General features: G+C 42.8%; 1 protein-coding gene across 2 annotated transcripts in view; it reads right to left on the bottom strand.

The window, feature by feature from the left end:
- Nucleotides 1–23301, bottom strand: part of Pid1 (phosphotyrosine interaction domain containing 1) — a 221439-nt gene that overhangs the window by 94819 nt on the left and 103319 nt on the right. For both annotated transcript variants that reach the window (XM_038340216.1, XM_038340215.1), the window contains one exon: nt 16150–16296. In XM_038340216.1, coding sequence (XP_038196144.1) covers nt 16150–16284 — 135 coding nt within the window. In that variant the 5' untranslated portion in view covers nt 16285–16296. The remainder of the gene's footprint in view (nt 1–16149; nt 16297–23301) is intronic.

The following is a 23301-nucleotide window of genomic DNA, read 5'->3' as shown; positions in this document are numbered from 1 at the left end:
GATGCATGACCTACAAATGCTCACAACACAGGATATGAAACCCAAATTATGTAGAGAGCTTTATATTAAATTTTTAAGATTTTTAAAAATTTTTATTTTAGATAAGTGCCTGCGTGTGTATATGTGAACAATATATGTTTCTATGGAGGCCAGAAAGGGGTTTCGATTCCCTGGAACTACAGTCACAGTGCGGATGCTGGAAACCAAACCTGGGACCCTATAAGAGCAGTGTGTCCTGTTAACCCCTGTGCTGTCTCCCCACTTCCATCTAGAATTTTAAAGACTCTCTTTTTCAGAAAGGAAATGAATAAAACAAAGCAATCTCAAGCAATATAAAGGCAAGATACCCCTTCCACAGAACAATCTTCCTTACTTTTCTAGTTTTAATAGCCTTCTAAACCCAATGAAAGAATGTCTTCAGGCTCAAAAAAATGGCAAACTTAATCTAAACAATGAACTATCTATAAACACTATTTATATGTATTATGTGCTATGCATATTTATATATTTAATGAATACTATGTGGTGCTCCCTCTCCATTCATAGATTCTGTATACATAGAGCCACTCAATTGCTGATCAAAATATCTTTCTGAAACAATAAACCCAACACCCCTGTTCTGACAATGCCATTATGTCATAGCCAACACAGAAAAGCAGCAATTTGGGAAGAGTTAGAACTGTATGAGATATTATAAGCAATCCAGAGATAACTAAGTGTTTAGGAGAGCTCTACGTTGATCACATAAAGATGCTGTCTGATATCATACAAGGTACTTTCACACCCTGGGATTCTGGTGTCCTCGAGAAATCAGGAGACAATACACGAGTATTGAGACATGATCATGAGACTGCCTGAATCTCAAGAATTCCCACATTCCATGGTCAACTCTGGCAGACTCAGTAATGTCACTCAAAGACATTAGATTCCAACCCTGTAATTTATTTATTTATTTATTTATTTATTTATTTATTTATTTATTTAGCAGGTATTATTTTATAAGGAAGAAGGGTCATTGCAGATTTGATTAAATTAATGACTTTGAGGGGGTGGATTATCCTGGATTATTTAATGGGCACTGAACACAGCTACAGATATCCTTGTAAGAGAGGGAAAAGGCAGAAGGCATTGGAGGAAAGAAGGCAGTGTGGCCACACAAGCAGAGGCTGGAGTGATGGAACCACAAGCCAAGAACATCTGCAGCCCCACACACTGCAAAGGGTGATGGATGGATTTTCCTGTGGAGCCTTTAGAGAAAGCATGGTTCTGCTAACACCTCACAATGTCTGGCCAGGGAAGCTGACTCTTGACTTCTGGTTCCCAGAATTTGTGGAGAATACACTCCTATTGTTTGAAGCCACAAAGCAGTCTTCAGAAACCCAGAACAGAGTCCTTCCATGTGCACTTGAGTAAACCTGCAATTATTATGCTGAGCATACCAGCAAGTCTGACACAAGACAAGCCACAAATTAGACAGAAAAGGTCACTGTCCTTGAAACTATGGAAATTCTGATCTGGGCAGAAAGAGAAGACAAATGTCCAAGTTACGAGCTTAGAGGGAGCTGTCTTCAAAAGTGCTACTTAGGATAGAGTTTCTTATATACAACTTCCCAGAAAAGCTTCTCAAGTACAAACAATTTTTTCCTTATCAACTTTTTGAGCCTATTTTAAAATGTATGTTGATTCAACATTAAAATTTAATATAAAAATTTAATAAGAAAAATGAAAGTAAGTAAAAAAAATGAGAAAATCGCATCAAAAGTTTTACCCACATCTTGTTATCCAGAGATGACTTATAACTGAGAGTGTGTTTCTTCTAATATTCTAAACAAAAGCTGGGAGTCCTTATTTCTTTAAGATTTATTTATTTAAGGTGCACCGCTGTTTTGCCTGTATATATCTATGTGAAGGAATCAGATCCCCTGGAACTGGAATTACAGACAGTTGTGAGCTGTCATGTGGGTGCTGGGAAATGAATCCCAATTCTCTGAAAGAACAGCCAGTACTCTTAACCACTGAGCCATCTCTCAAGCCCATTATTTTATTTTTTTAAGCGGGGAAGAATTGTGTTTGGCTCATGGTTCTAGGGTACCGTCCATCATAGCAAGGATGTCAAGGCAACAAGAACGCATGCATAGTAGTGCCCCACCTTGAACCCACAGTCAAGAGTGCCACGCATCTTCTTTGATTCTTTTGCGTAGTTTTACAGAAACAGTGTCCTTGTGTTGGCAAGACAGCTTAGTAAAGGTCTTAACTTGTAATCTCAAGGACTGGAGCTTAGTAACCAGAGTCCAGGTTTTTAAAAGCACATTTTAGAAGTTTGGGCATGGTGGCGCATCTTCCTGGAGCACATATTTTCTCCTTTCTAATATACCTGATGCCCTTATCCGGGTAAACTGGATCCTCTCTCATCTCCAGAATAGAACACCTCAATAGAGCCCAAACATACAGAAGATTCTGTGCTTTAAACATAAACACTGCTCTCAGGGTGGACACGTGACAGATCCAATATGACCAGAGTACACACGAAGGCAACTGCTTAGAATGATGGGACAAAGGCTTCTGCAGTGTGCTGTGTTGGGCAGGCGTGGGGCCTGGAATTTTAAAGTCAATTTGTGTTAACGAAACCATCCTGAGTGAGTTAACGCAGACCCAGAAAGACAAACACAGTATGTACTCATAAGTGAATATTAGACATAAAGCAAAGGATAACCAGCCTACAGTCTACAACCCCAGAGAAGTTAGGTAACAAGAAGAACCCTAAGAGAGACAGACATACATAGATCCCCCGGAAGGGGAAATAGACAAAAAAAAATCTCCTGAGTAAATTGGGAATGTGGGGGGTAGGTGGGATGGTGGAAGGGAAAGGAGGAGGGGAGAAGAAGAGGGGGAGGAGAACATGAGGGATCAGGATGGTCCATTGGGGGAAGGACAGAGAGGAAGAACAGTGAAAGAGACATCTTGATTGAGGGAGCCATCATGGGGGTTAGTGACAAATCTGGCACTAGGGAAATTCCCAGGAATCCACAAGGATGACACTAGCTAAGAATCTAAGCAATAGTGGAGAAGGCACCTTAACTGCCCTTCCCTATAATCAGACTGATGACTACCTTAGTGGTCATCATAGAACCTTCACCCAGTAACTGACGGAAGCAGATGCAGAGACCCACAGCTAAGAGAAGGAGGAGCAACAATATGAGCAAAGAGGTTAAGACCATGATGGGGAAACCCACAGAAACAGCTGACCCGAGCTAGTGGGAGGTCACTGACTCCAGACTGACAGCTGAGGAACCTGCACAGGACCAAATTAGACTCTCTGAATGTGGGTGACAGTTTTGTGGCTGAGGCAGTTTGTGGAGCTACTTGTAGTGGGACCTGTATTTATCCCTACTGATTGAACTGGCTTTTTGGAGCCCATTCTTTATGGCGGGATACCTTGCTCAGCCTAGATAGAGGGAGGGAGGCTCTGGGTCCTGCCTCAATGTAATGTGACGACAGACTGTTGAATTCTCATAGGAAGCCTCACTCTCTCTGAGGAATGAATGAGGGATGGGGTGAGGGGCAAGTGGAGGGAGTGGGAGGAGAGGAGGGAGAAGAAACTGGGATTAGTATGTAAAATGAAAAAATATTGTTTTTTTTTAAAGAAAAGAAAATCTAGACTAGTTAGGTGGTGGGCTTGCATGCCTTTAATACCAGCACTTGGGAGGCAGAGGCAGAGGCAGGCGGATCTCTATGTGTTCGAGGCCAGCCTGGTCTACAGAACAAGTTCCAGAACAGGTTCTAGAGCTACACAGAGAAACCCTGTTTTGAACCCCATTCCCTCTCCCCCCAAAACCTAGCCTAAGAAGAACTCTAGACATGAGGACAAGCAGAATCCTGGTTATACAAAGCAAGGCCTCCAGGGGAAGCCCTGGAGTACATCACAGTTGACCCTCCTGTTAGAATTTGCAGATGAAAACCCAAACAAATTTCAGTAGGTTAAGATAGTTCAAATTTCCAGTTACTTTTGCCCATAGCACCCAAGATTCTTATTTATCTATGACTTTTCATTCGTGACCAGACCACTCAGGAATCTAAGATATAAATGAAGAAAGAAAATTAGAAAAGGAGGTGAGGAGGAGAGAGGAATTAAGGAAAAAGAGAATGGAATCAAGGAAGGAAAACCTCAAGAAACTCACAAGTCCACAGGGATTAATGATTACCAAAAAAAGGGAGGGGAATCTTTTAGAGCCCATGAGATGGTTCAGTAAAAACTTAAGGAGTATAAACGTGGGTGCTGCGTTCAATTTCCAAAAGCCATACCAAAGTGGAAAGAGAAAACCTGAATTCACAAAACTGTCCTCTGACCTCTGCATGGCCCCTGACAATAATAACTTTAAAATTAAGAAATTAAAGCTTATCTACTAAACAAAGATTTATTTTTTGGCTACCATCAGGTTTTTCACCCTTGTTATATTTCTTTCTTTCTTTTTTTATTAATTTTTTTTTCATTTTACATACCAACCCCAGTTTCCCCTCTCTCTCCTCCCACTAGCCCACCTCCCCCCACTTCCTGCTCTTCATCCACTCCTCAGAGAGGGTAAGGCCTCCTTTTAGGAGCCAATAAAGTCTGGCATACCAAGTTGAGGCAGGACCAAGCACCTTCCTGCCCTATATCAAGGCTGAACCATAGTGAATAGGCTCCAAAAAGTTAGTTCATATACCCAGGGCAAGTCCTGGTGCCACTGCCAGAACCTCCCCTCCAACAGATCATAACTGTCACCCACATTCAGAGAGCCTAGTTCGGTCCCATGCGAGTTCCCCAGCTGTCGGTCCAGAGTTCCTGAGCTTGTTAAATTTAAGGAAGCAAGAAGTAGTTGTGTTTAGATTTGCTTATGAGGGAGTCTTAGAGAAAAGAAAGGAGACATGTGTCAGCTACCACACACCCTGATTTAGAGGAACGAGAACAATAAGGAGCATGGGTCTAAGTGCACTCTGCACACTGCTGCTGGTGACCATCGCTGCCCCATTGTTAGCGCCATCAGATTGAGCAATGTCTCGAAGATCAGTAAAGTGCATCTCGGGGTGTGTCTGAGATGGTGTTGCCAGAAAATATTAGCTCACAAGCGTTCTGATGGAGGGGACTGATGAATCCCTTGAGGGACTCATATTATTGACAGTGGTATTTGAAGAGTGAAGAAAGAGAGACTATGAGTCTAAGATGGAAGAAGTGGTTCTCTGGAAGTGCATCCTGCATCCTGTAAATTGCATGGGCTCTTTCTCTTGTTCTTCCACTTCTTGTACCCCCATCATGTGAGTGTCCCAACACAGGGTTCTGCAGCTAAGAGTTCTGTCTGTTTACACGGGGGCCAAGCAACCACAGACACAACCCTACGCAGTCATGAACAAAATAAACCATTCTCCTTCCTGAGTTGTTTATGTCAGGTATTTGCTTACAGTGGCACAAAAGCAACTAATAAGATATTCTTCATTTTCCTCGAATTCTGTCTGGATATTCAAATAAGAAACTGATTTTGAAAAGGAAAAATTTACATAATAGAAATTGCCGGATTCATGTGAGTGAATGGGTGTTAATGGTTAAGGAAAAGAATGAGCTTTCATTTGAAATGAGAAAAATGTGGCAGAGCAGGACTCTACCTCTAATTAAATACACACGCGGTCACACAAACACAAAAGCTCAAATGGAGGAAACAGACACACGTGGCGCTGATTTCAAGCGTGTTTCAGTTCAAGTCAGGAGCCCTTATCACAAGTTCAATGGCTGGATTTCACAGCTCGGACCGGCTGTTGTACATAATCGCTGCACCGCAGGGTTTGGGAACCGCCAGCAAAACCTCCGGCTCAGAAATGTCTCTCTCTGTTCCATCCCGTGAAACTATAAATCAGCCACGTGGTGCTGCCCGTTTTGATGTCGAGTTGACACAAGCTAGAGTCATCTCAGAAGAGGGAACCCCAAGGAAATGCCCTAGTGAGATGCGGCTGTAGCAAGTCTGTAGGGCATTTTCTTAATTAGTGATTGACGTGGGAGGACCCGGCTCACTGGGGGCAGTGCCAGCCCTGGGCAGGTAATCCTGGATGGTAAAAGACAGCAGACTGAGCAAGCCATGAGGAACAAGCTGCTAAACAGCACCCCTCCATGGCCTATGTTTGAGCTCTTGCCTCCAGGTTTCTGCCCTGCTTGAGTTCCTGCCCTGATTTCCCTCAATAATGGACTCTTACTTGGAAGTGAAAGATAGATAAACCCTTTCCTTCCCAAGTTGCTTTTGGCCATGGTGTTTGGTTTTTTGTTTTTGTTTTTTTATCACAACAATAGAAATCCTAAAACACACATCCTTCTTGACTGCTAAGGGATTATTGCTGCTTCACTAGAATTCAAAGAATCTCAAGAAAAGTGGCATGAACATTCATTCTTATGGCTTATGAATCATTAACTCTTTGTTGAAAACCGGTTTGTTCTGATAGTTTCTGGCTTGACAATGAGAAGAGGACATCAAAGTCCTTAGGTGGGGCCTTTAACTGTGCCAACTCAGTGCCCTGGGGGAGGGAGAATGGGGTATGTCCCGATGTCAGTGAGACAGCAGACATAAGTGACTTGCTGGTGTGGCTCGGTGGCAGATGAAGGGATAAAGGATGCTGGATACTCCTCAAGCTTCAAGAAGAAGGCTCGGTCCCTCCCTGTGTGGGAAGTATGGAAGTAAGAAGGGAAGAGAATGGGGGAAAAGCCACCTGTTTCCACACATACCATGGGTATTCAGACTAGTGAGGAGGGCCCAGCAGGCTGTCCATCCCTTGTAACCTCCAGCTGCATGGAGATGGTGTAGGGCAAAGACTGGGTAAATCCAGAGTTGAGGCAGACAAACTCAACTCCAACAAGGCTTCTATGACACTAACTGCTTGTGACCCTCCTTCCTGAACTTTGACCTTCATTTCTTCCATTGAGATGTTCCCTTCACTTTCTAGAAGTCCTTGTACTCTGAAATGACCACCAACAATGAGCTTTTTAAAGTGTTTTACAGACATGTGAGGTGGGATATGCTTCAATTCCCCCCCCCAGCCACTATACTGCTGATATTTTAGTTCAAAGTTGTAAGTGCTCTGAAGCAACAGAGGAGCTTTAAAGAGCATCCACAAGGATGGATAGGAACTCTTTGGGCACGCTGAGCTTGAGGATGCATGCATGCATGTGTGTATGCATTTCCCTAGTAAATTTAATGTTACAATATAGTATTTCATGTTATATATAATGTATTTTATAATAAAATATATTGCTTTTTAGTATATGCTATGCCTCTTTTTTCTTTTTTAGAAAACTGAATTTAAGATTTTGAATTACTGGTGTGCTTTGCATAAATCCAGATGACTCATAACACTTGCCACCTTGCTTTCTTTTTTAAAATTTTTATTTATTTTTTTTAAATTTTATGTGCATTGGTGTTTTGCCTGCATGTATGTCTGTGTGAAGGTGTCAGGTCCCCTGGAACAGAAGACAGTTTGGAGCAGACATTTGATTTTGAGAGAGAGAGAGAGAGAGAGAGAGAGAGAGAGAGAGAGAGAGAGAGAGCGCATTCTACGCAAATTAAATAAGATAAATTCCTGAGCTTTGCACCCTTAGATAAGCATGACCATCAGATAACCCACTCTTTCTATTTGCTTTCCTTCCTGTGTCTTTGGCCTCTGCCTTAGCACAGCACAGAAACCAAACAGAAGAGAGAGAGCTTACAGAATGAGAAACAATGTTTCAAAACATTCCTCTTACAAAGGGTTGGTGTGCAGAACAGATGCATAAGAAACTAAATGCAATGAACAAAGAAACCCCAAATAATCCGTCTTTAAAATGGAGCAGGGATATAAATAAATACATCTCCGTGGAAGATAGTGGCATGGTGAACAATTTCATAAACTCTGACCAACGACGTTAGCAGCTGAGAAATGAGAAACGTAAGCCCAAACTGCAGTGAGATGGACCCCCACCTCAGCTAGAATGGTTTTGATCTAAAAGCCAAAGATGCTGACAAGGATGTGGAGGAAAGACAGCTCTCTACTGTGAGCAGAAATATGAAGTGGCTAGGTGTTCTGGAGAACCGTATGGACAGTCCTAAGAAACAGAGGGCACACTTGCCTTAGGAGACAGCCATGCCACTTCTGGATGTGGGTAAAAAGGAAAATGATAAAATGATATCAAGAGCGACCTGCACACTCATATCGTTGCTGCACTAGTTCCAATGACAACTAAGATAAGGGATCAAACTAGCTGCCCAACAATGGATAATCTGGTAAATAAAATATGGCAGATAGAGGAAAGGGAACATTTTTTCAACCATAAAATAATGAAATGCTATCTTTTGAAGCAAAATGTATGGACCTGGGGGATGTTATATTAAGAAAAATAAGTAAGAAGCAGAAAGACGAAAACATGTGTTCTCCATTGCTATGGTTTAGATTTTTAAATTTTTCTGTGTGGTGTATGTGGTGCTAGTGTCCAGTGGGTTCACTACTGTGTGTGTGTGTGTGTGTGTGTGTGTGTGTGTGTGTGTGTGTAAGAGAGAGAGAGAGAGAGAGAGAGAGAGAGAGAGAGAGAGAGAATGTGTGCATGTGTTCATACAGATATGCATGTGTACACATAGATATGAAGGCCAGAAGTCAACACTGAGTGTCTTTCCCCCACTGTTGTTCATCTTTTTTTTTTCTTTTGATTCAGAGTTTCTCACTGAACCTGAAGCTCAGTGATTCAGACAGGCTGGCTGATCAATGAGCTTCAAGGATCCCTCTTTCTCAGCAGCTATCCTTTGCCCCCTGGGTGCTGGGGTCATAGGCAGGTACAACCATGCCCAATCTTATACATGTGTGCTGAGTATCCAAATTCATACTTGATCAGCGTGCTCTTTACCTACTGAGGTACTTTTCCTAGTCCCATGGCTAAGATTTTAAGTGGCAACCGGGATCATGTGTTTATGTGTGGTCCCAGGTAAGGATATTATCAGGAGGTGGTAAAAGGATTAGTAGGGAGCAGAGAGCATGCATGCTCTTGGGAAAAGCTGGAAGTATGGCCCCTTCTCTTCTCTTGCTCCTCCTTCCCCTCTTCCACCTCTCATTCCAACATGCTTTTCCTGACATGGTGTTCAGCTTTGCCACAATCCCAAAGCAACAGGGACAAGCAATTCCGGTCTGAAACCATGAACCCAAACCGCTCTTTCCACGTTGTCAATATCAAATATTTTGTCACAGCAGTGGAAAACTAACACACTTATACAATTGCTGAAACATAAGGAATTGTGGCAGTGTATGGTGGTGGTTTCCAGAGGCTGGGGGTGGAGGGGTGAGATGAGGTAGTGAAGGTGGGAAAGCAGTTACCCAGACAGAAGTAATCAACTCTGGTGTGCAGAGAATGGTGTGGGGGCTATAGTGCACAGCAACCTGTCACATACTTCACAGATAAATATTAGAGAGGCCTTAAAAGGCTCTAAACACACAGCGATGACAAAAAGTTGAGAACATTAATTAGCATGGTTTGACCAGTACATAGCATACACAATTACTGAAGTCTACATAGTACTGCGTATGTTTGAGCAATTCTTGTGCTAATAACTGTAAACAGAGACTGCATTTTCATTTCCCAGCCGCCCAAACCCAAATAATCACACAAAAGATATATTAATCCCAACACTGTTTTGCTAATGGCTCAGGCATATTCCTCGTTAGCTCTTAAATTAACACATGTCTATTAATCTCTGTATTGCCACAGGGCTGTGGCTTACCAGTAATGTTCTGGCACCTTTCAACAGCTACATGGTGTCTCTCTGACTCTGCCTATTTTCTCTCTTTATCTCTGTGTGGATTTCCCACCTGGCTTTACTCTGCTAAGCCATTGGCTAAAACAGCTTTATTCATCAAACATAAAAGCAACACATATACAAAGAACATCCCACATCCAAAAACTTTTTACTTTCATGTGAATGGAAATGCTAAATAATATGACTTGATCACTGCACATAGTGCCCAGTAAAATTTTATAATTAAAATTGTAGTTCCATAAACAGAATGGAAAAAGTACCCATAATAAACATTCACCCTGGTTCTGACCACTATGTCGTGTAGAAACTTAGCTACATATAAAAGAAGTGATTTCAAATTTGATGTACAAAGGGTCAAGCAGTTTCAAAAGAGATCTGTGGAGGAGTGTGGCCACTAGCCTAGTTGTGAAGAAGCACCAGAATCCATTACTAGAAACACTGGGACAAACCTGAATTCTTCTAGTTATTTACTGGGTGCCAAAGACCGGATAAGGAATATCTTCTTGCCTCAACTAGCTCATCTGTGATACGGCGGTGCACACGGCCCTTAACCCACTGAGTTGTCAGGAGGGTGAACCTGTTCTATACCAGGAAAGGAGCACAGACACAGTAAACACACTAGAAGTGTTAACCAACCAGCTGCTCTCCAGGATCGCAATTCCTGCATTAGTGGTTTTATCGCTGTTCATCATCATCATCATCATCATCATCACCACATCAACATGATCTCTAATCCACTTTCCAGAACTGAGGGCAGTGGACCTGGAAGTGAGTCTGTGCCAAGTAGGACAGCACCCCCTTGAGGCCAGGACACGCAGAGGCGTAGAGCCCATGAGTGTGTGCAGAAATCCCAGACCCCTATGGCAACCCCCATCCCCTAGATGTCTCATCCCTGCTTTGACACTTGCCAGCCAGTCAGTCAGTGCTCAGCTTACTTACATTTATATCATCCCCGTCGCACCCCTCTGTGGGCAAAATTCTCATGCACCAAACAGCTCACCTTCAGGTAAATTTCATAGTAGACTAGAGGGCAGGCTTCTGCTCTCCAGCCCTAAAGCTTAGTTCCTGGGAAGAAGAACTTGGGCATTCTGATATACATACATGTTTCTAAAAGTCCTTGTGATTGGAATATTGAAATGGTTCAGCAGGTCATGACATCTGCTGCCAAGACAGAAACAACAACCTGGGTTCCGTGCCCTGGACTCCCAAGAAGTTGTTCTCTGACTTCTGCATGCTAGGCATTGCACACACATGTGTGTACACATTCTCTATAAGAAAGTAAACAGTAACCACACCATGAGGATCAAGAAGACCTTTTACAAGAAATAAAACAGGAAAGAAAACATACTTGAGATTATCTTACTTGGACACTCCTATTCCCTCTGCTTGTTTGTACACTACATTTCCTACAATCCCTTTCTCCACGACTCCCACATTCAGTGAACTTTCAATGTGTGCTGATTGAACAAATGTGTGGTAGAAGGCAAAGACACCCAGCATCCCATCATGCAAGAGAGAGGCACAGCCAGTAGTTACCCAGCTGCAGAACTACACATGGCCTACGAGGCTCAAAGCAGCTCCAGTGAGAGTCTTAAGGGGATGCAATGGGCTATCTAGTTAAAAAAGAAAAAAGAGAAAAGAAAAGAAAAGAAAAGAAAAGAAAAGAAAAGAAGGAAGGAAGAAAGGGAAAAGAGAAAGAAAGGAAAGGAAAGGAAAGGAAAGGAAAGGAAAGGAAAGAAGAAAAAAGAAACAAAACTCCACTAAAGAAAAAAAAGTGGCAGCAATAGAAGAGAACACACAAAGACCCAGCTGCCCGAAACATGAATAGCCTGGCAGAGCAGTCTCTCCAGGACCCACTGAGAATACAGATCAGAGGGAATCAGGCTATCCGAGATGAGCGAGGGTCTCAGTGACTCTAACCTTCACCGATTCTCAACTCCCCCTCCCGTTTGATTCTTCCTGCCTCTTTTCCTTCCCAAAGTAAAAGTTATGCAAGTCCATCTCGGGAGCTATTAGGGAAGAAGAAGCAGTTCTGTGTAAAGACAGGGGGTCCCAAACCCTGGCCCTGCAGCTGGGCCAGCGTTACATTATGCTCATTATTCCTAGGACTCACGAGTCTGAGAGAAAGCTCCTTCTGCAGCTGGCATCTTGTGAGTTGAGTTACTCACTGGCGAAAAGAGAGAGGAAACAGTGGACTCTGTTTTTGAGGATGACGGGGGGGAGGGAGACAGGGGAAGGTTTGGGGATTTTTAAACAGAAATGTCAGAATTTCCAAGGGCTAACCTTTTAAAAAAATAAACAAAGGAATATGACTTTGAAAACAAGCATGGCATTGTCATTGGGGGGAGAAAAAGGCAGTTGCAGCATATTTCCAGTTAAAATTTAGGGGTAATAAGTCAATAGCATTCAGTCCGAGAATCACATGTTGAGGGCTTTCCTCCTTAGGGCAGAACGGTCAGATAAAATGGAAATGTTCAGGGACCTGCAGAAGCTGCTGGCCCTGACCCCTGATTCTAGGAGTGCCAGTATCTATCCCTTGAATTGCCACCATTTCTAAGGATGCAGATTTCACACAGTTCTTTGATGGTCTATTGGGATGTCTTCCACCTTGGCTATAGAAACTCCTCCTGGATTCAGCTGAAATCACAGCTAACTTCCCTTTGTCCAGCTGGCCAAACATACTGATACATGAACACTGTCAGTACACATGCCCCATAATATCCTTACCTGACATCCTCTTCTGATGTGGGAGGTCCTTCTGTATATATGTTGCTTTTATTGGTTAATGAATAAAGAAACTGCTTTGGCCTTTGATAGGGCAGAGTAAAGCTAGGCAGGGGTGGGGAAGGGGTACTAAACTGAACACTGGGAGAAAGAAAGTGGAGTCGTGAGAAGCCATGTAGCCACCGCTGCAGACAGATGCACTAGAACATTGCCAGTAAGCCACAGCCATGTGGCAATACACAGATTAATAGAAATGGGTTAACCAAAGATATAAGAGTTAGCTATCAATACACAAGCAGCCTCTGCCTACACTCTTCTTCCCAATCTCTTGCTAAAAAATTAGTTGTGTGTCTGTAAATGGGCATTGCATTTGTGAGTGAAGGTCCCTGTGGATGCCTGAAGAGGGCATCAGATCCCCTAGGGCAGTGGTTCTCAGCCTCCCTCATGTTGTGACCCTTTAATACAGTTTCTCATGCTGGGGTAATCCCAATCATAAAATTATTTTTGTTGCTACTTCATTAGCTGTAATTTGCTACTGTCATGAATCATAATATAAATACCTGCTATGCAGGATATCTGATATGTTATTCAACCCCTGTGAAAGGGTCATTCAACGCCCCAGAGGGGTCATGACCCACAGGTTGAGAAACACTGCTCTAGAGCTAGCGACACAGGTGGTTGTAGGCCACCAGAATTGGGCACTGAAAACCTAAGTCTGGTCCCTTAATTCTGATCTCTACAAAAACAGAAGTGTTCTTTAACCACTTGAACTATCTTTTCATCTCGCCAGATCCCCATCTCCCCAGATCCTCAGATTCCCCAATATCCTTTCAGAAGTAAAATAAATGAGAACAGCTTGAGGGCAGTACATGTACGTGGGGAAAAGATGAACACTGGAGTCTATACACTCTCCAGAAAAATGAAGCTTTCACAATTTTATTTCTTTATTCCCCTGGAAAATGACCACACCTCTCTTCTTCCTTCTGTCTCCCTTCTCCCTTCCTCTCTCCCCCCCTTCCCCCTACTTTCATTACTCTCTTTCCCTGCCACACACACACACACACACACACACACACACACACACACACACACACACACACACACACACACACACACACCTTTTTATATGTGGATGAGGTTGCTATGACATCTTTGGTTTTTTTCTGCTGTTGTTGTTGTTGTTGTTTGTTTGTTTTTTTGTTTTGGGTTGTTTTTTTTTTGTTCTTCTTTTTTTTGAGCCAGGGTCTCACTATGTATCTCTGGCTGTCCTGAAACTCACCATGTAGACCAGGCTGGCATCGAACTCTCAGAGATCCACCTCCCTCTGCCTCCTGAGCAATGGGATTAAAAGAGCGTGCCACTACACCATTTTCATTCTGCAGCTCCTTTGAACTCTCCCTTGTGTTTTAAGCGCACACTTTGGACCCCATCAAATGAAGCTGTCCTCCTGACATTCGTCTCCATAGGCTTCATCTTGCTGCAGGTCATCATCTTCTCTTACAGGAGCGGAACTCAAGATGACATGAGCACATCTTCCGAAGGGTGCACACGAACTTGATCTCCAGCCACTTTCTGAATGTCAGTATTTTTCTAGTTCCTTGGCTCTTCTCCAGTGTTACATATGGCAGACCCAAAGTCATTTCGTAATTCTCTCCCTCTAGTCAACTATTCTTGGGAAGGAGAGTTACCCTATCAAAGATACCCTTTTAAAAATGGAGCCTTAACTTACTTGCCTACATCCTCGTTACATTTAGAACAACATCGAAACTCCTTGGCATGGCCATAAAACTCTGCTTAGCTTGACCTCCCCACTCAAATCTTCCTCAGCCTCCCGAATCCACTGACCTATTTCTTTCCCTTCAAAGTGACAAGAAGTCCCCATCCACTTCAAAGACTCAGCATCCCTTGTTCTTTTTACCTGAAGGGGGCGCCCCAGAAGCTCTTTACAAACTGGCTCCCACCAGTCAATGGCTTGAACATGCATTCTCTCCTCCCTTGATTCACAAGGAGCAGTTAAAACTCCATAAAGACGTGGCTCTTGTTCACATTCTGCCCCTGGGCCTGGCAGGCTCTGAGCAGGAAGTAAGTATGCTTGGAATGCAAGGAAGTGTGTGAGGGTTTGTGCGACGACTGTCACACCAGATGGCTGCAGGTTCCAACCTGACCGCAGCTATGCAACAACAAGAAACCTGACCTGCTTCTCCAGCAACAGGAAGTGAGGAGGAGGGTGGATCCAAGAGGTTTTTAAAAGATATCATAAGCAAATACGCATTTTTCCCTTCTCCTTGTTATGTTTTCTCTACCCTAAACAAGCTCCTGAGGGCAAATATGCATGAAACATATTTTCTTTGTTATCACTAAACTTATTTCTATATTCACTAACTCAAGCAAAATAAAATAGGATGTGAGGGAAAAAAAACTTAAAACTTACCAAAACTGGATATTTTGTTTCTAGTTTCATTTCCATGTCAGGATTGTAGTTGCATAAATGAAAAAGGGTGCTTTTGTTTTTAACAGATTCTGAGGCATGAATATTTAGTATAAAATCTGAGAGCGGAAGCAAAGAAAAAATGCAAAATAACCCCCAAAGAGACTTGAGAAGTTTCAAGTATTGTTTTGCTTTGCTTCGGGGTTGGGTATTTTCATTCTTTAAGATATGTTTTATTTAGATTGTAAATACAAAAGGATGGACTGCTCCTGTGGACAGGATGAGAAGGTTTGTCACTCAAGAACACTTGCTGCTCTTGCAGAAGCCTGGAGTTTGGGTCCCAGCACCATATCTAACAGCTCGCAAATGCCTAAATGTCCAGCTCTAAGGACTCTGCCTGCTCTTCCAGTGGTGCTAGAGAATTGTCTGTATTCTGTCAATCATGTTTTAAATAAACACTGATTGGCCAGGCAGAAAGTATAGGTGGGAAAACCAGACAGGAAGTAGAAATGATGCAATGAGAACAGAAGAATTCTGGGAAGGAGGAAGTTGATTCCTCCCACTCCTGCCCAGATCACCAAAGCAGCAGGATGTGATCTGCCCCACTGAAAAAGGTACTGAGCCACATGGCTAACATAGATCAGAATAATGGGTTAATATAAGCTACAAGAGTTAATAAGTAGCCTGACCTAATGGGCCAATAAGCTTTATAACTTATAGAGACCTCTATGTGATTTTCTTTGGGGCTAAATGACTGTGGGGAATTGGGCGAGGCAGAAACCCCAACAAACAGGCCCTAATCGTGTTACATTCCAGTTACATGAGCATCTACATGCACACATGCACACACATACACAGATACACGCATACTCATACACACACACAGAAAAATAATCTTAAAAGATAATATTTCCCTTATGAAACTTAAAGATCCTTACAACCATTGAAAGAACAATAAGAATACTATTTTTTCACATATACTTAAACCTATGTGGTTGATGGGTATCCCCCAAATGATGAAGAATGTTCCTATTATTGAGAGAAAAACCAGGATGTGAGTTCAAACTAATACCACTCAATATGCTTGCTAGTCATGCAATATTTTTGCTCTTGAAGCATGAACACCACTGAGAAACAAGACCCTCATGTTACACATGCTTGTGTCTGGCCCACCAAGAGAAACACTGTTGGCCCCATGTCCGGTACCTTGCAGCCACTATGAGTCCTCGTCTTCATCAGCGGTGTGGTGGTACATAGCTCAATGGCTTCTGGTTCATGGAAGATAACCGCTGGCATAGGTTCCTTTTTCAGTGTTAGGACATTCAATTTAGACTTCAGCATGGTCTGGAAGTGCTAAAAAACACAGAGAAACAAACGAAGAGAGTTAAATCACTTGGATATGTATCTTGATTCAATTGCATGTCAAACTTAGTGCGAATGCTTTGTCTTGATAATTTTGTTGCAGTAGGTGAGGTCAAGAGATATTTACTCAATGGAGAGGGAAAAATCCTGTGAAGATTGGGCTAAAATGAAGCTGTGGAGAGCAGCCAGTCCCCAGTAGAGACATTAAAACACAAGTACATGGTGGCATCACCTCACCCGGGATTTGATCATCTGAGAAGATTTTCCAAGGTATGTGTATGGATTTCTAGAGACATGATTTGTGTAGATTCAGCATCACCTGGAAGGATGCTCAGAGAAGAACAATAGAGGGTTCAATGGAGGAGCCCATGTACCCTCTCTCATGAGCCACCTGTAGGACCTTGAGATATTTTTTGCTCAGTGGGCTCTTCTTCTCTGTTGTCTCCAGCCAGGACTCTAGAATTCCAGGACTCATAGGCAGCCCAATGCATCAGTTTTGAAAACCGTTCCAAATGTGGCTGCGTTTGACCATTGCTGTCTGTGTGTTCTAGCTTCATTTCTGTCACTGTGATAAAATGTTCTGACCAAAAGCAATTTCAGGAGGAAAAGGTTTATTTCATCCTACACTTCTGGGTCACAGTCTGTCACTCGGAAAAGTCAGGACAGGAACTCAGAACAGAAATCTGTAGGCAATAACCACAGAGGAATGTTGCTGACTGACTTAATCACCGCCTCATTCAAGTCCAGCTACCCTCGGAATGGTGCCCTCCACATCAATCATTCATTGATCAAGACCATTTCTCACAGACACGACCGCAGACCAGTATGGTTGAGATAACTCTTCAACTGAGCTTTCCTCCCCCCCCAGGTGACTTTAGATCCTGTCAAACTGGAAGTAAAACTAACCACCCAACCCCAGGTTTTATCTTCATTTAGACCATTGTCACAGCATTCAAAGTGTTTCCTTCACTCCCAATATTCTCCCTATAAAAGTATCACCACACAGAAGCCAAAGGGATTCTTCTAAACATCATCTATGGTATAGCATGCCATGCCTTTACTAAAACTCCCCCAAGCATCCTCATTTCTTCATTAAAAAAAAAGCCCTTATTTAGCTGCTGAAGTTATTCATAACTCAGAGCCCTACTGTCCCTCTGGTTTCACCTCTCACCTTCAGGCTTTCAATTATGGCAGCCCTAGTGTTTGGGAATACACCAGAGACACGTGTGTCCTGGAACCTCTAAACACCCACTTCTACCCAAGGTATCTGGAAAGCTGGCTTCTTCACTTTAATAAAAACCTTTGCCACATATCCTTACAACCAGTATTATCTAAAAGTGTATACACACATGTACACACACACACACACACACACACACACATATACACCTCTAACTTCATGGGCATGCAACCTGGCGGAAAACCCAGAACCCCATGCTCAAGAGAGTCACAGCCTCATAGGAACGCTTGCTTGGGTTAATATTCTTGCTTCAAAATTCTTAATGACTGCATCTTTGGATTTATATTTTTCAAGTGACACCCATGGCAGGGTCGAGCTCGGTCCTTCAGGAGACAGTAACCACATGGACCCCCTCAGTCCTCGCTTCTCACGTGTGTCAGTGATGACCCATGACTAAGAATTCTTTTGGGAGCAGATACCTAGAAAGTATCAAGAGTCAAGGCGAGTATAAAACAAGTATAAGAAGTTAAACCTATAACTGAGGAAGCAGAGACACAGACAAGCCCCAGAAGCCACCCTTAGGAGTCAGAATTGTCTTCAGGTCTTCAAGCGCGAAGTCAGCTGTATTCCAGGAATACAAGCCATCAAGAGTCCTCGCCTATGCTTTCTCTGGCACCGCTTCATTATATCGGGCAACAACGTACACTGCAACAACAGCAGAGGAAGAAAAGGGAGGTGCAGCAACCACAGTCACTGGCCTCTGTGGTCCTTCCCTGCTCATTACCTGGCCCAAGGCGAAGCATGATATGCATTTATCAAGAAATAAAATCCAAATGAGCAGGGCACTGCCATCCAACACCTTTATCCCTTGAATAAAAGCAAGCCACAAGCTCAACTAAGAAACGTCAACTGCACGGGCTGTTACCCTACTCCAATCTTTGCACCGACAGTGAGCATTGCATCACAGACGCTCAGGTCAATCAGCTAAAGCTTCTGTCCTCTTTTTTTTTCCCTTGGAGCAGAATTAAATAGTTAACAATGATAAGAACTCAGGTCAATCAGCTAAAGCTTCTGTTCTTTTTTTTTCTTTCCTTGGAGCAGAATTAAATAGTTAACAATGATAAGAAACCACTAGGATGATCCCAGAAAGAGATTCGTGAGCCAAGCAGAAAGCTTTTTGTCTTTTTCCTATGCTCTGATTAGGAGACACTGAAATTTGCATTTTGCACTGGAGCCTGCGTATTATGTAGAGAGCTCAGCACACATATGCTCGGCACTGTCTCTCCCCTCCCCTTCCTTTATTGTCCTTATCACTCACCACAGCTTATCATCTCTATAAATCTTGTACTTGTTTTTGATTATCAAAACATAAGAACCACAGATGCCCAAGCTCTTTAATCCCATGAACTATCAAAGGTGCCAAAAATGGTGTCTCACTAAGCACAGAGATCCAAGGAACATTCTGGAAGGTAGGGAACCTAAGGGATGAAAGGAAAGTGCAGACACAGATTTAAAGCAATGACCTCTAAGTCAAAGGTCATAGACTAATCTTGCTACCTCATCCAAGTTGTCCTTCCTGGACCTCCTATTATTTTATTTATATATTAAGAATAAACTGTCCCAAACGGTTCTTTAACTACCTCATATAACTCATGTAAAGGTACAAAGATTTGGGAATTCATAGCATGTCGAAGTATGTATTTTAGGAGTCATCAAATGAGGACTCTGGTTGGCACATGCATGTGCCCATTGTCTAGACCACAGTGCCCAGTTATTGAGCCTGACATTCACCGGGGTGTTGCTGTGGTAGTGTTTTGCAGACAGGACTGAAGGTTTGAGGTAAGGGAGGCTGTTCTAGATAACCCAGGTGGGATTATCTACTAAAAGACTTTAAAGAGTTGAGCTCAGGCTTCTCCGATGAGAAACAACACTTCCACTGTGGACTAGCCCCAAGTCGGGGAGTCCTAGCCTCTTCTTCCTAACAGCCTGCCTACAGTCTCAACTTCACGCTCGCCTAGCCAGCGCCATGACTGCACATGTGAATTGCTCCGTGGAGGATCTGTATAGGGTTTTGTCTCTGATTGAAACTTAAAGGATGCAACCACCTTTTAGGAAACAAAATGACCAGTTCTGATACAGTCTTAAATGGAGAAGAGGCTTGTTCTTACATTACGTAGAGTGTTTGACAGATGGGAGGGGAGAAGAAGGGAAGAGAGAGGAAGGGAGCAGCGGAGGAAAGGGGAAGAAGTTTTCATGTTAAGCTGAAAGCCTCTGAGTGACTCCTAATTGATGATTTCTGTCCACTGGAAGTGTAGTGTTTGAGGCAGCAATGTGGTACAAGTCGTCTGGAGACCGCCATGGGGGTGGGGGGAGTCACTGAGCAAGAGAATGAAATCAGAGAAAGAAACTGCTTGTGAGAAAGAAACTAGGGTGGAAAGATGAGGAAGGTAAATAGAAGAGGCTCCAATGATCAAGTGTCCAGCGGGGGAGGGTGGTCCGTTGCCGCCAATCTTTTCTACCATGGAGCCGTGAGCCTCCTGGAGCTCCCAGAAGCTGCTGGTCCAGAGAGTCACATTCTGACTTCTGATGCACAGGGAGTTCCTAAAATGGACTCCAACTGTGGGTTCCTTTTCAGGAAGGTAAGACAGTCACACTACCTAGAACTACTGAGATTGTGGTCAGTTTGCTACTGCCATCATCACAGGACCAAATCCCACAGCTCGAGGCTCAGCCACAGAACACAGAAGGTTAGAGGTTGCCAACAGGCCCCTGTGACTAACTGGTAAGAGAGCAAAATAAAAGAAATGAACAGGTAAAAAGAAAACCCAAGGGCTGGAGAGATGGCTCAGTGATTTGGAGGGCTTGCAAATGTTCCACCAAACCAGAGAATTCACACACACACACACACACACACACACACACACACACACACACCCCACCCAAGTCTTATTATCATTATTTTGGGATGCTGGAGATTGAAGCCAGGGTCTCAAGCTCACTGGTCTTCCAGAGGACTCACATTCAGCTCTTAGCCCGCACATCATGGCTCACAAACACCTGTCACTCAGCCCCAGATGATCTGAGACCCCAGTGGCCTCCATGGCACCTGCACTCATTTGATACACATACATAAATAAAAATTTCAAACATCCATTAAGGCAGGAAAGACAAAGTTAGGAGTAAGAAAATAACTTCAGCACGCTGTGTTGTGCAGCCTTAGCTCCCCTCACTCTTCAGTCGCAGCGTACGTAGTCAGCCAGGCTCAGGTCAACCCGTCCCTCACTGATCGGTGCCACACACCCCTCCTGAGTAACTGTGCTCAGATGAATACGGGGTCAGCACAACAGAAGAGATAAAATGTCAGTCTCTGCTTCGAGGCTCCTGGCACAGTTTGTAGAGACTCAAATCACGTGACAAATAACAGGCCTAGGTGACCTCTTTAGGACAGATCGGAAAAACCAAGATAATAAAATGAAATAGAGAAAATGACTTTTTTAAGTAGAAATTCTGTCTCCGAATAGTTTTGTCCTCTTTGCCTCCTATGGAAAAAGATGAGGATAAAGAGGGGGAAATAATGTAGACGCTTGATGAGCTGTTGTGTCTGCCAGGATTCATCTCTTATGGTAAATTAACATTAAATCTAACTTTGACCTTGCTATTTTAAGTCTTAGGTACCTAACTGCAAGTGTAGGAGCTCTTTCCGCTAAGAGCACTAGGCTGCTCCATTCCTAGGGAAAACTTCACAAACATTTATACCCTGGGTTTAGGAAAATGTGCATGCCATAGGCTGACTGAGTACCACACATCCATGCCTAAAAACCTTGGTTTGTAGGAAACTCAAGGTTGGCTGTATCTCTTCTAAGAGATTAACAAATATGGCTGCTAGATTGGCAATGTAACCTTATCCTTCAAGGCCAGTCTTAGACTGAAAAGTCATAGAGAACAGAAAATCTGTGATGTGGAGAGACAGCCCCTTGGCATCCTTCAGCTCCTGGTTCCAGATGTGTCTGATGCTCTTATAATATGAATTAATATATTCTTTTTCCTGTTTTAGTGGGCTTAAGCCAGATACCTGTTACTTGCAAACAAAATAACCCACTATAAACTATTTTGTAACAAAATAAATATATCCATGAAAATAAAATGCAGCACTAGCAAAGCCAATATGAGATTACGTTTATAAACCATCAAAACACAAACATGCTATCTTTAAAAAAAAATGAATCTCATACTTCTTTGAATAGTCAAGGCACCATGATAAAGCACCCACTCACAACTCAAACACTGACTGCTTCAAAAACTGAGCTGTGACCTCATATCGGGTCCATTAACTGAATGTGGGGTTCACCAGAAATAGCAATAGTCAAAAGCTTACAAATGTGCAATGATCAAAACCTAATTAAAAATCAAAGATATAATGAAATGTGGGTGTGTCTGGTAGCAATGTCCTAAGTGAAGCACAATTTCACTACGCCTTGGTTCTAAACACACAACATGTATCCTTTGCCCTGCATAAACCTTCACACTGTGTAATACCAATAGACACTGACCGAAACGGCTGGGCTCACTCTAGAGACTCTCATGCATAATGGAGTGTAGTATTTGTAATGTACATTCAAAGTTTTCTTTCTCATAGACATACGATAGTCTGCACAACTTGTGATATTCTCCCACCTTCATTCACTTCTCAGCATTTATTGCGTTAGTACTAGAATATTTTCTTTTAGAATTTAATGCTTGGGTTGTTGATTTGTAACAAGAACAGAATTTCGAACAATTTCTAAAATGGCCTTAAACGCATCTCTGCCATTTTGTACTGCATGTTCATGAAAACATTCTCAATATTGGCAATTATAAAATTGAAATACCAAGCAACACGGAGAAATGTTGAAGCCACTCTGTCTTCAGTATCACACATTCAGTCAAGCGATATCTACTTCTTAAAAATAAATACACATGCCTACTTCATTATTGCATGAAATTGTTTCCATCTTTAATGAGTAATAAATTTTTGTCTTTGCCAAGGAATTATTTCAAAATAATCTTCCTGTTTTACCAGTAACCAGTTGACTTCCATACCTATTTTACATACCTATATCCATAGAGGTCACAAAAAAATTCTTGCTAAAATTACTTCCCAAGTACAAAGTCTCTAAGTAGCCATGATACAAAACAGGTCATATAATCCAAAGGTTGTGTCTCAGATGAAGTTCTCAGAACCATGCCACAGTAAGATAATCTCCAGGTCTCCAGTGATGAGCACATAGTGTAACAGCTATAGCAATGGATGGATGACAAGGACTTTACCACTTTACAAAGACCTAAGTATGGATCCCCAGCTCTTTCGGAACTCTATGGCCTTGCCCCCCACCTGAGACTCAGTGTTCTCTAACCCGCCAACTTTTGAATGCTAAACCCGGACACAGCAGGAAGGGATATCTCACTGGCTCATTGCACAGCTAACCAGGCTCAATGAGGATAATGCAACTTCGAAGTACATGATCCAGCAGCATTATCTAAAGGCAACGCAAGAGGAACAGCAGCCTGGAGCCTGGAAAGGCTGCTGCCTCTTAACCGAAGCTGCCCAGAGCTCCTTAAAGAAAATGTGTCATTCATCCATAAGGGGAAGAGAAGAATGGGGAAAATTAGGGCACTGCCCTGGACAAATGAGGCAGAGCTCAGTTTTCTGCATTTGGTGCTTTATGAGTAATCCCGAAATAGAGCCTCTAAATCAAACCCCATTATGCGGATGGGGCAATCACTGTGCCCTGTATAATTTTACAGTTGGCATCGCTCTCTGCTCCTATTCAGACATT

This window comes from Arvicola amphibius, chromosome 8, assembly GCF_903992535.2.
Source record: "Arvicola amphibius chromosome 8, mArvAmp1.2, whole genome shotgun sequence".
Classification (NCBI taxonomy): Eukaryota; Metazoa; Chordata; class Mammalia; order Rodentia; family Cricetidae; genus Arvicola; species Arvicola amphibius.
The sequence above is the reverse complement of the archived record's forward strand: the minus strand, read 5'-3'. Positions and strand labels throughout refer to the sequence as shown.